At 35.8% G+C, this 13,054-nt stretch overlaps 1 protein-coding gene and 1 long non-coding RNA gene across 9 annotated transcripts in view; one reads left to right on the top strand and one right to left on the bottom strand.

Moving 5' to 3' along the window:
* Positions 1-11,479, top strand: part of Axs (Abnormal X segregation) — a 259,532-nt gene extending 248,053 nt beyond the window's left edge. For all 8 annotated transcript variants that reach the window (XM_067089603.1, XM_067089601.1, XM_067089598.1 and 5 more), the window contains 4 exons: positions 1,867-2,049; positions 5,710-5,901; positions 6,277-6,525; positions 6,837-11,479. In XM_067089603.1, the coding sequence (XP_066945704.1) occupies positions 1,867-2,049; positions 5,710-5,901; positions 6,277-6,525; positions 6,837-6,989 (777 nt within the window). In that variant the 3' untranslated portion in view covers positions 6,990-11,479. The remainder of the gene's footprint in view (positions 1-1,866; positions 2,050-5,709; positions 5,902-6,276; positions 6,526-6,836) is intronic.
* On the bottom strand, positions 3,496-6,359 carry LOC136830247 (uncharacterized). Its single transcript, XR_010850613.1, has 2 exons — positions 6,223-6,359; positions 3,496-3,860 (listed from the first exon to the last, which is right to left on the bottom strand). It is a non-coding gene; the product is annotated as an uncharacterized lncRNA (long non-coding RNA).
* Positions 11,480-13,054: the final 1,575 nt, after the last annotated feature.

The raw sequence follows: 13,054 nt of genomic DNA, 5'->3' as shown, positions 1-13,054 counted from the left end.
AAAGGTCAGAGAAGTGTGTGTTGAGTTACAAGAATTACTTCATCAGTTCTGAAGTGTTCTGATTTTCACATGGAGTGCAGGCGAGGTTGGTGGAGTCTCATTTGAGGTTTCTGCTTATCTATATGCGCTCTTTTAGTGACTTTTTTTCGTCGTTTCCTCCTAAATAATCAACATGTTAGGTACAGAACTGGCCTCCTCCATGTCAATCCGGTGTCAGTTAGAGTGTTTTACTAGCGTGGCTTTGAACCCTACTTGGGAACTTTTAATTTTTTTCATTCGTTTTTTTCATCGGTTTTTAGTGGTTTCAGCAGAAAGCTTGTCCACAAATATTAAGAAATCTTGGAGTTCTGAGGTCACTGTAGCCGCTAAAATATAGAAGTAGTTAATGTGGCCAGCAGTGAAGATTTTGTCATGTATATAGATTCTTGTTTGAGCAACAAATAGAAATGTTTCAAAGATCTAGTAACACCACAAGTTCGACCTCACGACAAGTTGTCAGGCACGAAATCCGGATTGGTTTCTTCCCCCCTCCCCCTTTTTTTTGGTTGGGGGGGGGAGGTTTAGCCTGGGTGGGATGAGGATTGCCTCATCATGGACAGCCTATTTTGATTGTACTCATGTTGGCAGAGTAAAGAACGCCCACGCTTAGTATCTTTTGTACTCTATTTTTTTCGCCACGCTAACTGCGACCCACCGGTGTCATCTAACACACAGGTACTCGGTTCACTGCATAGCAGCTTAGGATCTACAGAGGTGTACTAGATTCTATAGGACGTGTCCATGCGGTTCCTTCTCGTCCGTTCGAGAAGCGAAAGCTGATCACTTAATCTATGAGCGGAGTGCACCCGAGAGAGAGAGAGAGAGAGAGAGAGAGAGAGAGAGAGAGAGAGAGAGAGAGAGAGAGAGAGAGAAACAGTCACTCCAATTCCAGCTGAAGGTCACCCTCTGCCTGTTCTTGTATGGATGACCCAACGCACCCTTTAATTTAGTCCATACATTCATCCCAAAAGGCTGTTGGCCAGCAGTAAAACGAAGGCTAACTATCGAGCCTTCATCAGTATGCCATTCCAGGGGGGATGATTGAGGGTGGAATGCTTAAACTATGGTTTTCTTTCTTGTTCCTCCCCTTTTCTAGTTATTTGTTTGGAGTATTTTTCATATTTTATCACCTCATATTTTGTTTCGCCTTCTTCATTATCTTGACTGTAAAATTGAAATTTCTCTTTTTTTCTCTTATTTATATTTTCTAAGGTGGAGCGGGATTGGGATTCTTCACTTCATGTTGCTTTTTTTCTCTGCTTTTTCTGTGTCATGTTTCGATTTTTTATCAGCAGTATTGTATACATTTTGTCCCGATTTATATTGGTTTCAGGTTTTGTATGCAGGAAGTGAGCCAAGCTAGTTTGTCATATAATTCTCTAGACCAGGTGGAGTAATACTCGTATCTTAGTTATTGTCAACATAAAATTTAGGCCAGCTAAATATTGTTTTTCTTTTTTCCTTTCTTCACCAGACCAGATTTTTCACATATCTTGTTTGCTGTTAATAATTTGAAATTAAATAGTTTTTTTAAAGATCTGAGACCAGTTTACTCGTATGTACAGATACCCTAATTTTCCTTCTTATTAATAGAGGGATTAATTATTTTTTATTCCTCCAGAGACCTGACTTTCAGCAGTAGTTGAAGCAGAAGGCTGCGTGATATTTTAGTGTTAGTTTTTCTTTTTGGAAACATAGAACTTAAGCTCAACATTTATTTTGTTTAGGCTTACGGAGATTAGGTTATAAACGGGCACGTTTCGAAAGGAACTTTATTCTCTTTGTTATTACAGAATTTGAATGTAGCCTTTTCTCGTCCCCAAACAGTTCGCAGACTCAGTGGTGACCAACTTGAAGAAGCACCCCCTGACGGCGAAGCTCTTCGAAGATGTGGCGAAGCCTTTGCATGGTGCCCCGCTCGAGGAGCAGCCCGTGTCCATTCTGGTTCTTGACCCCAAGGACCCCAGGATCATCCAGGCTAAGGAGGAGGCTGATCTTGACCCCTACGAGGTGAGGATGTCGTGAGTTGAATTGAATTGAATATAGAATGTAGGCCAAAGGTCAAGCACTGGGACCTATGAGGTCATTCAGCACTGAAAGGGAAATTGACAGTAAAAGGTTTGAAAGGTGTCACAGGAGGAAAACCTCATAGTTGCACAGTGGATCAATTTCTGGGAGAGGGTGGAAAGTAAGATGGAAGAAAGAGAATGTCAAAGGAACGAAGGGGGTTGCAGCTAGGGGCCGAAGGCACGCTGCAAAGAACCTTAAGTAATGCCTACAGTGCACCGCATGAGGTGCACTGACAGCACTACCCACCTACGGGGGAGGATGTCGTGAGATCCAGTGAATCTTCCCTCCTCTGTAGTCCTTGACTTTCAGTAGCAGTAAGAGCAGAAAGACTGCGTGATATTTTAATGTGCCATAATATGGTACCAAGTTTTTTTTTATTACTTAATTGCTGTTTATTTACTGATAGATCCATATGAAGTTTTGTTTGTTTGCCTTCATTTGTTACTTTTCTCTTGAATGTGTGCTCATTTGAAGTTTTGTCTTATTTCTCCAGCCATTTTCCACTACATTTCATTCTCCACCACATTTGTCTTTGACTCAACATTTACCACTTGGTCTCTGAAACAATTCGACCTTAACCTCTTGGTCTCTGAGACTTGACCTGCATAACCCTTGGTGTCTGAGCGCAGCTCGACTTTGCTCCCTTGCTCTCTGAAACTTGACAAATATCCTTTGGTTTCTAAAACAACCATACACTATCCCTGTTAGTCTCTAATATTTAACCTTTACCCCCTTGCATCTTAAAAAACTCTCGGGTTTATCCCTTGTTTTCTGAAACAGTTAGACCTTGCCCCCATGATCTCTAGAACAATCCAGACTTACTTTCTTGGTAATTGAAACATGCCCTTAACCCTTTAGTCTCTGATCCCCAAGACAACTTTGTGTTCTTTTTGGTTCCCAAAACAGATTCTTGCCCTTTGTCCCTAAAACAACCTTTCCTAGTACTTGATCTCATAGCAAGTTGACCTTTCCCTCTCGGTCATGTTGACCTATATAGCAATTTAAGATATTTAGTGGAAATATGTAGACCTACATCATCCAGACAGAATATTAATTTTACACAATATAAAAATTACGCATGTATGCATAAATTATGTATATAAATACATTTCTTCTCGAGGTTTCTAACATCCATGCTGTATTATTAGTGACACATCCACCTTTTGTAAATGTCGCCCTAACGTCCATGTTCTTGCACTTTTTCAAGTGCCTCTCACACTTGTCACTTGATATTGCATGCACACCTGCTTGTACCCTTTGCAAATTTCCTACAACAAGTAGACTACTCCAGACCTCCTGCTGGTGCAACAGTAGGTCATGCATCTGCTAAGCACGTCGGACACTTCTTGTTGCTCGCAACTGGACTACTCACATAAGGACGTGCTTAAAAGGTTCAGTTGTTGATTGGCTGTTTGACAGTGCCTCTTATGACAGCGGCTTGTCCTACCTTTGATTTTCCAGCAGATGGACAGCGCTGCTGTTGAAGCAAGGCAGAAGTGTGTTGTAAGTGTTTCAGTCTTCTTCCTTGATCCCTGTCAGGAAATCTGTAGACTCTAGTACCCAAAAATTATAATTATGACTGCATGCATGTACTTTACATGGATGATCCACTGTGTCAACAAGTGGCATATGGGATTTCAGAACAACAGGTGGAACCCATGGCATCATTCTTCTGGCATCCTGGTATAAAAAAGCTTCTCATTCCTAGCCACTCCTGCAAATACTTGGTTTAGAGTTTTGTTGTGAAGAGCCTGAAATAACACAGACAAATAAATTACTGAAGTAGATAACAACACAGGAGTTACTGTATTAAGAAAATAGAAAAAAAAATTAGAGAAATGTGAAAGGTTAAAAGTTTTAAAATGTTAAAACTCTGAAATGCATGCAAGTAGCTATAATGATGGCTGACTTGTACCAGAATATATTTACACAAGTGTTACATGTTATGATTTGTTAAACAGAATTTAATATGAATCCTTCACAGTGAAGAAAGGCTTGACTGCTATTTTATCAGGCATAGCAGGTTTGACAAGAGAATTTATGTCATTAACTGCTGGGTTTATTGTCTTCACTGGATATTGTAAATAATTTGTCAACACGGCAATATGACTAATTTTATAAAATGTGAAATTTATAAAACTTCACAAAAATGTTTCATGACATGATGTGATGAATACTTGCTGTTAATGATGAACATCATGCAGTGTGCAGTAAAACAACGTGGTGCAGTAGACACTGTTACGGGTAGGAAACATTGTATTTGTTAGAAACTGTAAATCGAAACTGTACCGTAGATATACCACGAGTTATATGGCATACATTCCTGATTATATTAGGAAAAATAACACCTGGGTAGAGAGATGCTTAGGGGTCATAACCATTATCAGTGAAGATAAATTTATATTTATACAAAGTTTAATCTGACCAAGCTCTTGGCTATTCTGCATCAAGTAATACCTTTGACAACATACATCATCACATTTAGACACAGACACATACGTCACAATTATTCCAAACTTATACCACTTTCTAGTGGGTAATAACAAAATATCTATACATTTTCTCGTATCACTGAAATTGAAAGTATAGAGCACTGTATGATAATTAGGACAAATGTAAATTTTAAGTCTTTAAAATCTGTCGTGGCTACAAGTTGCTCTAGAGCAGCCATATGGACAGGATGATATCTTTTGTCACAAAGATAATTATCAACAAAATTTACTAAGGAATTGATGTCTTGCCATTCTATTTTTATATGAGACCATTGTTGTTGTAGCTGGAGAGTTACCCTAAGCTGTACAGTTAAATCACCTTGTTATATGTACACTGGCTGACTGTTGTTTCAACATTTTAACAATGCAATAGTTATGATTGCCTTTTTCACAAAACAGACACCATTGATCAATCAGTGACTAGTTAAAGTTCACCAGGGAAATTGATCTGTGTTCATATTGCTGTAATTGTAAGCTGACAGATATGCTGTGATACCTGAAGTAATGAGTTACATCTAATTACAACTCAAAGTTCAACATTTAGACCACAGTTTTCTTAGCATTAAAAAAAATTAATGTTGCATTCTGCAAATTTAAGAACAATTAAGAACTGCACATTTTGTAATTTTAATGAAAATATATTAAGAACATTATATTAGGTCAGAAAAATTAAGAAAGGAGTGTTTGTAGACAGGACATCGGTTTACTTTTATAATTAAAGTCATTCCTACTACTATACTACTATAAATTATGTTTGTTCATGTTATCTTGTGTGCATATGAATGATTGTATGGACTGTATGATGTTTTGATTATTTAGGGAAAATGGTTTTCTAGTTATTTTTAAATTTTAGTACAAGAATTACATTTATGACCTTATCTTTCAAGTTTTCTCATTTATGTTTACATGTGTTCCCAAGTCAATATTGGGAAACAAAACCCAGTAATATTTTTCAGTACTTAATTAGCATCAGGACAGGACTACAGCATTTTAATTTATTTCAAAACGAGGATATTTACACTGGCTATTGGTATATTTTTGTTATGAAAACTCTTATTAGCATCTAGAACCACTTCACTACCTGTTATGATTTCTTTTTCTAAACTAGGATGCTTATGACGACTACTTGGAGATGTTCCTTCAGTTCGGGTACGTGTTCATGTTCTCTTCAGTATACCCAATGGCAGCCTTCTGGGCTGTCCTCAATAACATCCTTGAACTGAAGACTGATGCTTTCAAGTTGTGTCGAGTCTACCAGAGGCCTAGAGTGAAGAAGGTGGGGTCCATCGGTGTGTGGCAGGTTTGTGTTCCAGTAATTTTTTCCTTTTACTATTAGGTTTTCTTTTTCTTGTGAAGAGTGAATAATTCTTATAGGCAAATGCACCAATATCAGGGTATGAGATGGAGAGATGTTGTAAAGGAATGGTGAATCAGGTAGGGAGTGCAGTTGTGCTTCACTTTTTTGTAGGGATATTGTTTATTTTACTCCAGTATGCCAGAAGTCATCTTATAATTAAACTAGATGCCTCCCAAATGCACGAACTCGGGAGGAAGAGAAACAGAAAATAAGTGACATTTAAGAAAAATAAAAACAAGAACATAAGCATTATTAGCTACTTACATACCATCGCTGCTCTTAGAACTTCTCTACATTTCTCTATGTATACCACTCCAGGGCGCCTTTGAGTTGATTGGTGCCGTGGCAGTCATGACCAACTGTGCCCTCTTGTGCCTTTCACCTCGTCTCCGTCCTTTGGCCCCTGCTGCCTCTCCAGTTGAATGGGTTCTCCTCTTTGTCCTCCTTGAGCATCTCATCCTTCTTGGTAAGATGGCTCTGATGTGGTTAGTCCCAGACCAACCCCTTTGGGTACGCCAGGCACTCGAGAAGATCAGCTACCAGTCGAAACTTGCACTGAAGAATGAGGTAAAATTTAAATTATTATTAGTTTCTTTTTACGTCTGCTTATGTATTAAACAATTTAATTCAGAACAGATTCTTAATCATTTCTTTACTATACCTTTAATACTTTAGAAATGCCATTTGACTCTGTACATAAGTATGAGTATATAAGCTTCTTGTATGATAACTATTTTATTGCCATTTGTTTTTGCAGTACTAACTGAATCTAGCAATGAAAAAATAACAGGTTTTAATTCAGTTCTGGTAACAATTGTTCGTAAGAGCACGTAATGAAGCAGTAACAAGTAAAGCTACCGTGTCTTTATTTCCTTTAGCGTGGCAAGAAAACAAGGAGGCATCTATCACGGAGATTTAGAAGTGTTCATGGTATGCCGCGATCAGGGTCCCGTTCCAGAGGCACAACCCCTGTTGCTCAGAATGGGGGTCTAAGACATCGTACACCATCTGGGAACTACAGGGAATACTAAATGTCATGCTCAAGCCTGTGGAACAGTTATTCCCCTGCCAAAAGAGTGAGATAAAGAGGGCCATGGCTAAGTCTATGCAACGCCTTGGTGTTTTCTTGAATACTGAAGATTCTAGAGAATCATTCTCAAAAGAAGGCAAGAATAAAAGAGGACTCTGGAATTTGTAAACTACCACAATTTGCATTCTTCATTCTGTGGCTCTTTATCCATCATAACTGATATGCATCATAGTTTCATCAAGTTAACAGTCCTAGATAAGTTTGTTTCTGATCCAGTTCGTAATGAAGAATCATTTAGGTTTGCAGATTTTGCAAATAAACTTTCTAGCCCAATAAAATCCTTCATGTGTTCGAACATTACTTACTGACCAAAGAATTATGGAAGAAACAGAATAACTTATATTCCATATTGTGTAGTCGCATCATTATCCAGGTAAAGCAGGGAAATCGCGTTTAAGCAGTATTTACGCCTGTGGAACAAATTTCCGGCAACGTATTAAATGCCACATTAACTGGTTGGGCGAAGCACTCTAAACTGCATTGAGAGAAACAGTAACTCTGTTACTGCCGGAATCAGATGATCCTCTCTGCTGATGTAATAGGTAGCTTAGGAATGTTACATGACCACTTGTTTACTTCTTTCTCTGTTACTAACGTAGGTCCCAAGTTAGCATTAAGTTAAAGAGAAAAACAGAAATGATGGAGACTACTACTTGTGAGTGGGATAAAGAGCAGATTATAACTTTCTTGCCTGAGAACTTAAGATTAAGTGAGAGAGGGTATACTAATTGTTGAAAGTAATAAGGGAATCGTATTTAAGGTTGTCTTGACTGATCACGTAAGCTCCATGATGGACTTTCCTTTATCATCATTAGCTGAAACATTTTCCTGTTGTGGCTTACTCGAGTCTTAATCCTTCGGAAGCTTTCGACTTCAAATCGTTGCAGGATACACGCAAGTCCTCCTTCACTAGACAATTCTTTGGTCACAATTTAGTTTTAGTTTAATTTCTCAAATAAGTCTTTAAGCATTGTGTAAGTATTTAATGTAGCTTAACATAAAGTCTTCCAGTGTTAACAATATGGCACCAACATACAATCATCCCTTAAATTAAAGGTTTTGGTCACCCAATTTTAGAAGAAAAATCGAGCCAATTCAAATTTCCAAGTTTCATTGTATATTTTTCATATTTTTTTTTATTCGGGCACATTGTTTTTACCGCTGTTATTATTCTTATCACAATTACAGTTTGAGCATATATCCCTGGTCTTCAATGTAGTACATATTTTGAAAGTCAGCAAATATCTTATCAGTTCATACTCACAAAACTTGTTCAAAATGTATGATTAGCTCCCCTTCCCTATTAATAGATTGGGTCAAGTTTTTCTTTGTTTGTTTGTTTACAATGCCAGAATTTAATGTTATATTCCTTTTAATTTCCAAAGTATTTTTTTGAAAGTTCGCGGGGGATTGCGATTGGAGAAAATGTATCATAACATGGATGGGAGAACTTTAAAAAAATACTTTGGCTGTTAAGATAACCTCTTTATGTCTTGATCTGGTGTTAATTGCTTTACACGACTCAAGTCGAATGTTTGAATTTAGTGATAGCTATTATTTCTCAAGGCACAAACGATACTAACGCTCAATTCATTGTTATTCCTGTTCATTACGAGGCAGTATCTACAGATACGGGTATGATCATTTATGCGTATGCAAGGAGCTTGAGCAGGCCAACTGACTATAAATAAGTCAGGCGCTTGTTTCTTGACTTATAATTAGTGTAACTTGAAAAGGAAGATTATGTTTTGCCTGGAGTTCATAACTTTCAGTAAGCTGAGTTCAGATAGTCTGGGCAGTGATTAGTAATGGGATTATAATTGAAAATTACAACTATGATTGGTGGAATGCTCATATTAACTTCCTGTTGCAAAGCTCAGATACACTGACCTGCATTTGGTCATAACACGCCCACACATACTTAAGATTTATAATTACGACTGGCTGATGCTTGGTACATTCAAATGTCAAAGATAAGATAGTCGCACCCATACGCATCTAAAAATTGTAACTACAATTGGTTGAATGCTCAGAACCTCAGTTTAGCAAAGATTTGGATTTTCTGAGCTGTTATATTGGTCTTACGTTCATCGTCACACAACTGAAATTTGTTGAATGGCTCACAAAAGATAAGGTGAAAAATAACCCTTATGGCATTGCTTCTGTTCAACCTTGTGAACTGAAGTTGGACCAATAAGAACATTCTGATCCATGACAAAAACAGTTATGCTACCTCACTAGCTTTCTCCTCTATTAAATATTTTTGAAGGTTTACCTTACATTTTAGCCCCAATATTTTAAAAGTTTACCTTACATTTTAGTCCCGATATTTTCAAAGGTTTACTTTACATTTTAGTCCCATATTTTAAAGGTTTATCTTGCATTTTAGTCAAAATATTTTAAAACGCTTCCTTACATTTTAGCCCCATTTTTATCATGTAAATTTTTAAAGGTTTACCTGACAGCCTGACAGTGATCCCCATTTTTCGTACGTTAAATTTTTGAAGGTGAACCTTACAGTCCAGTGTCCGATTTTACATTACAAACAAAAAGAAGTATGCGGTATACCTTGTACACAGTTATTGTATAGAGATTCTTGAGTGTGTATGAAAATTTCAATCGAGTTTCATCAGTACAGGGGTCGCCAGAAATTAGAATTGTGGCTCCTGTAATGACAGCCGCAGGTTAAGTTGCCCGTAACTGTAGTTACTTCATTTGTCTTTATTCAACTTTCTTTTCTTTTATTCCTTTAGGCCTGTACTATTTACTTACTGGTGAAATGCTGGTTATGATTTAAAAACCAGAGGCAACCATGATGCCAACTGTAATCACGAGTTCATATTCCAATAAGTACTTGACTGGAAGGCATTGGTTTGAATAAGGGTTCTCAACCTTCCTCCTAAAAAATTACCTCTGGAGTTGTACAGCCTTCGAATCATAAACAATTACTGCTCACGTTTATAAAAAGGTTATAAATTGTTACATTTATTATATGATGGTAATGGTGCTACCACTGATATCAAATCAGAGTTGGAATAGACAATGTTAATGGTAATAAATATAAACTGGTTTGAACTGAAGAATCGTGTAGTTTATCACTGTTTAAGTTCTCTATTGCAAAGAAAAACTAAACGGTCACCCATCTAAGTAATACTGGGAGATCCTATTTCAAACCCCTGGGTAAGAACCCCTGATTTAATGGATAATAACTACTCGGTATGATATTCATTTAGAAACATCACATTATACTTGACAAGCAAAAACGTGAGAGAGTTGAGTCTGAAATACTTAAGAGCCCTTCTTCAGACTATCGAAAGTTATAACATTACAATCAGACCAAGCATTTCACAACATTAATAATTGTATAGCCATGTTACTAATAATAACTTGAGGAAAATACATCCTAACTTTTCGAAGCTGCCGAAACTGTGGCAGCTCTTCCTTATTTTGTTATTAATAACATGACCATGATCAGAACTGCCCCTAAGAGAGAATCAGATATAGGTATTCATAGATCTTGCTCATAGCCATCGTCCTCAACCCTTGTATTTTTGGAGTATGAAAGGATTTCAGAGAGAGCATCTCAAAAGGATGATAACGTTTACTCAAATTGATTTCACTGTTATTGTGTGCAAAAGGCTTCAAGTTTGAAACTTAAGGAACTGAAACGGACCAGATAAATCTGAATCAGTCTCTTAGGTTTGGAAGCTTTGTAAACAAGTAAGGGCGATTGAATATATTCAGCATAAAGTTAAAAAGGACTACAAAGATAATTGCTTTAATTTTTAAATTGCCATTTTAGGACATCTGATTTCCCTAACTGGATTTCCCTTTACGGTTACGGGGACATGCATGAAACTTGAAAAGATAATTACCATCAATTACTTACAAATAAAATTAAACCTTAACGAACTGTCCATCTGAGGTAGGCTTCACGTACCTCTAGAACGCAAATGTTCCAAAATCACAAGGGTTCAAAAACCATTAATCCTTTATTTACTGAAACTCCCCTTACCCAGGTACACCAATCTAGTCGCTATAGTAGTACGCTGTGATAGTAATGAATTTATTAATTTGAATATTTTTTATTTTTACTTGTGTTGTGTGTTTGCCCAGCAAGAGTGGTGCGATGAGTTCATGAATGTGTAGTGTCATCTTTTTCGGTGATTGCACAGCAACATATTTATATATATATAAGTGCATGAAATGGATATAAAAAAAAAGATGCGGATTATAGTGAAGTGTCATATCTGTCAAAACGTTTGTACATTTTCACCGATGTACAAATTCCCTTCGCTGCATATACTTTTTTTTTTCTTATTTGAAAACTGTGGTGCTGAGAGATTGTACTTTTGTTTTCTAATTCACTGCTGAACATGTTAAGAGACAAAATGCAGATTTACGCTGAATAAATAAAAAGAGTACGTCGGATGAAGTTGGAATTATTGTCCTGTGTTTAAGGGAAAAATATTAATCAAAACATCATTAGAATAGATGGTTACATCGCTTTAGGAAAAAATGTCTTCTCTTTTGCATTAAAACTTGAAATCTAAACGTCATACGGTGTGTTATGTGCCATAAAAAATTTTACCTTTATTTTTTCAACACGAGCACAAATTTGTATTGGACGTCAAGATGGTCATTAAATTGCACAGCACGTCAATCCCTGTATGTCAAAAACAGAATAACGGAGAGAAGAAAATGGTACTGTATTTTAAGCTTAGGTTGGCCTTGTGTCAGCACGGCACCTGCTCATTCTTTTTTTTTTTTTTTTTTTTTTTTACTAGGCCATGGTAGTTGTAAGTCCAAAACGACTAGTGGTTTGTCGACGTAAACATTCCATTCGGGAACAGAATCTGTGGGATGTGTTATCCTACCCGCTTTCGATTTCCTAACTGGTAGCACGTGAATTTCTGGCTTTATCACAAGACAATGTTCTCTTAATCTTAGCACGTGAGTTTCTGGCTTTATCACGAGACAATGTTCTCTTAATCTATCTTTACACTCAACGACTTCATCTCGTTCAGGATGATATAATAATAACACATCACGCTACCTTGCAATAAGCAACTACCCCAAGTCCCTCGATGACAGCACAAAAATTTCACCTGCCCATTTTTTCTTAGAGAGTTCTCGACAATGTCCCTATGGTGCGAACATCTGGGTACCTTTCTTGCCCGTGTTGTACCCACTTCTGGGGAGAAAATCTTGCTGTTTTTTTTTTTTAGCTTAAGTCTTGATTAATATTATCAGCTGGCCTCAATCAGGTAAATTATACGTCTCCTGGTTGAGACATACGCCAGTCTCAGAATGTGGGGTCTCTACGGCAGATTCTCCGTAGATAACATAACCCCATATTTTAAACTTTAACGTGTACTAAATAATCATGGAGATGAAAAGTATGATAATATACCTGCAATAGTATTTTAAGGAGTAAAGTGTCTTCGTCTTTTATGTATTTTAGACTCGCCTAATGGTCGTCAGAAACGGACCCCATTTTTTGCCAATTAGAGAAATATTTTTTACGCGTCGACACTTGGAGAGAAATATATATATATATATATATATATATATATATATATATATATATATATATATATATATATATATATATATATATATATATATATATATATAATATATATATATATATATATATATATATATATATATAATATATATATATATATAATATATATATATATATATATATATATATATATATATATATATATAATATATATATATATATATATATATATAATATATATATATATATAATATATATATATATATATATATATATATATATATATATAATATATATATATATATATATATATATATATATATAAAATATATATATATATATATATATATATATATATATATATATATATATATATATATATATATATATATATATATATATATATATATATATATATATATATATATATATATATATATATATATATATATATATATATATATATATATATATAT

Source organism: Macrobrachium rosenbergii, chromosome 46 (genome assembly GCF_040412425.1).
Source record: "Macrobrachium rosenbergii isolate ZJJX-2024 chromosome 46, ASM4041242v1, whole genome shotgun sequence".
In the NCBI taxonomy this organism is placed as follows: domain Eukaryota; kingdom Metazoa; phylum Arthropoda; class Malacostraca; order Decapoda; family Palaemonidae; genus Macrobrachium; species Macrobrachium rosenbergii.
This window is presented reverse-complemented; position numbering and strand designations above follow the sequence as displayed.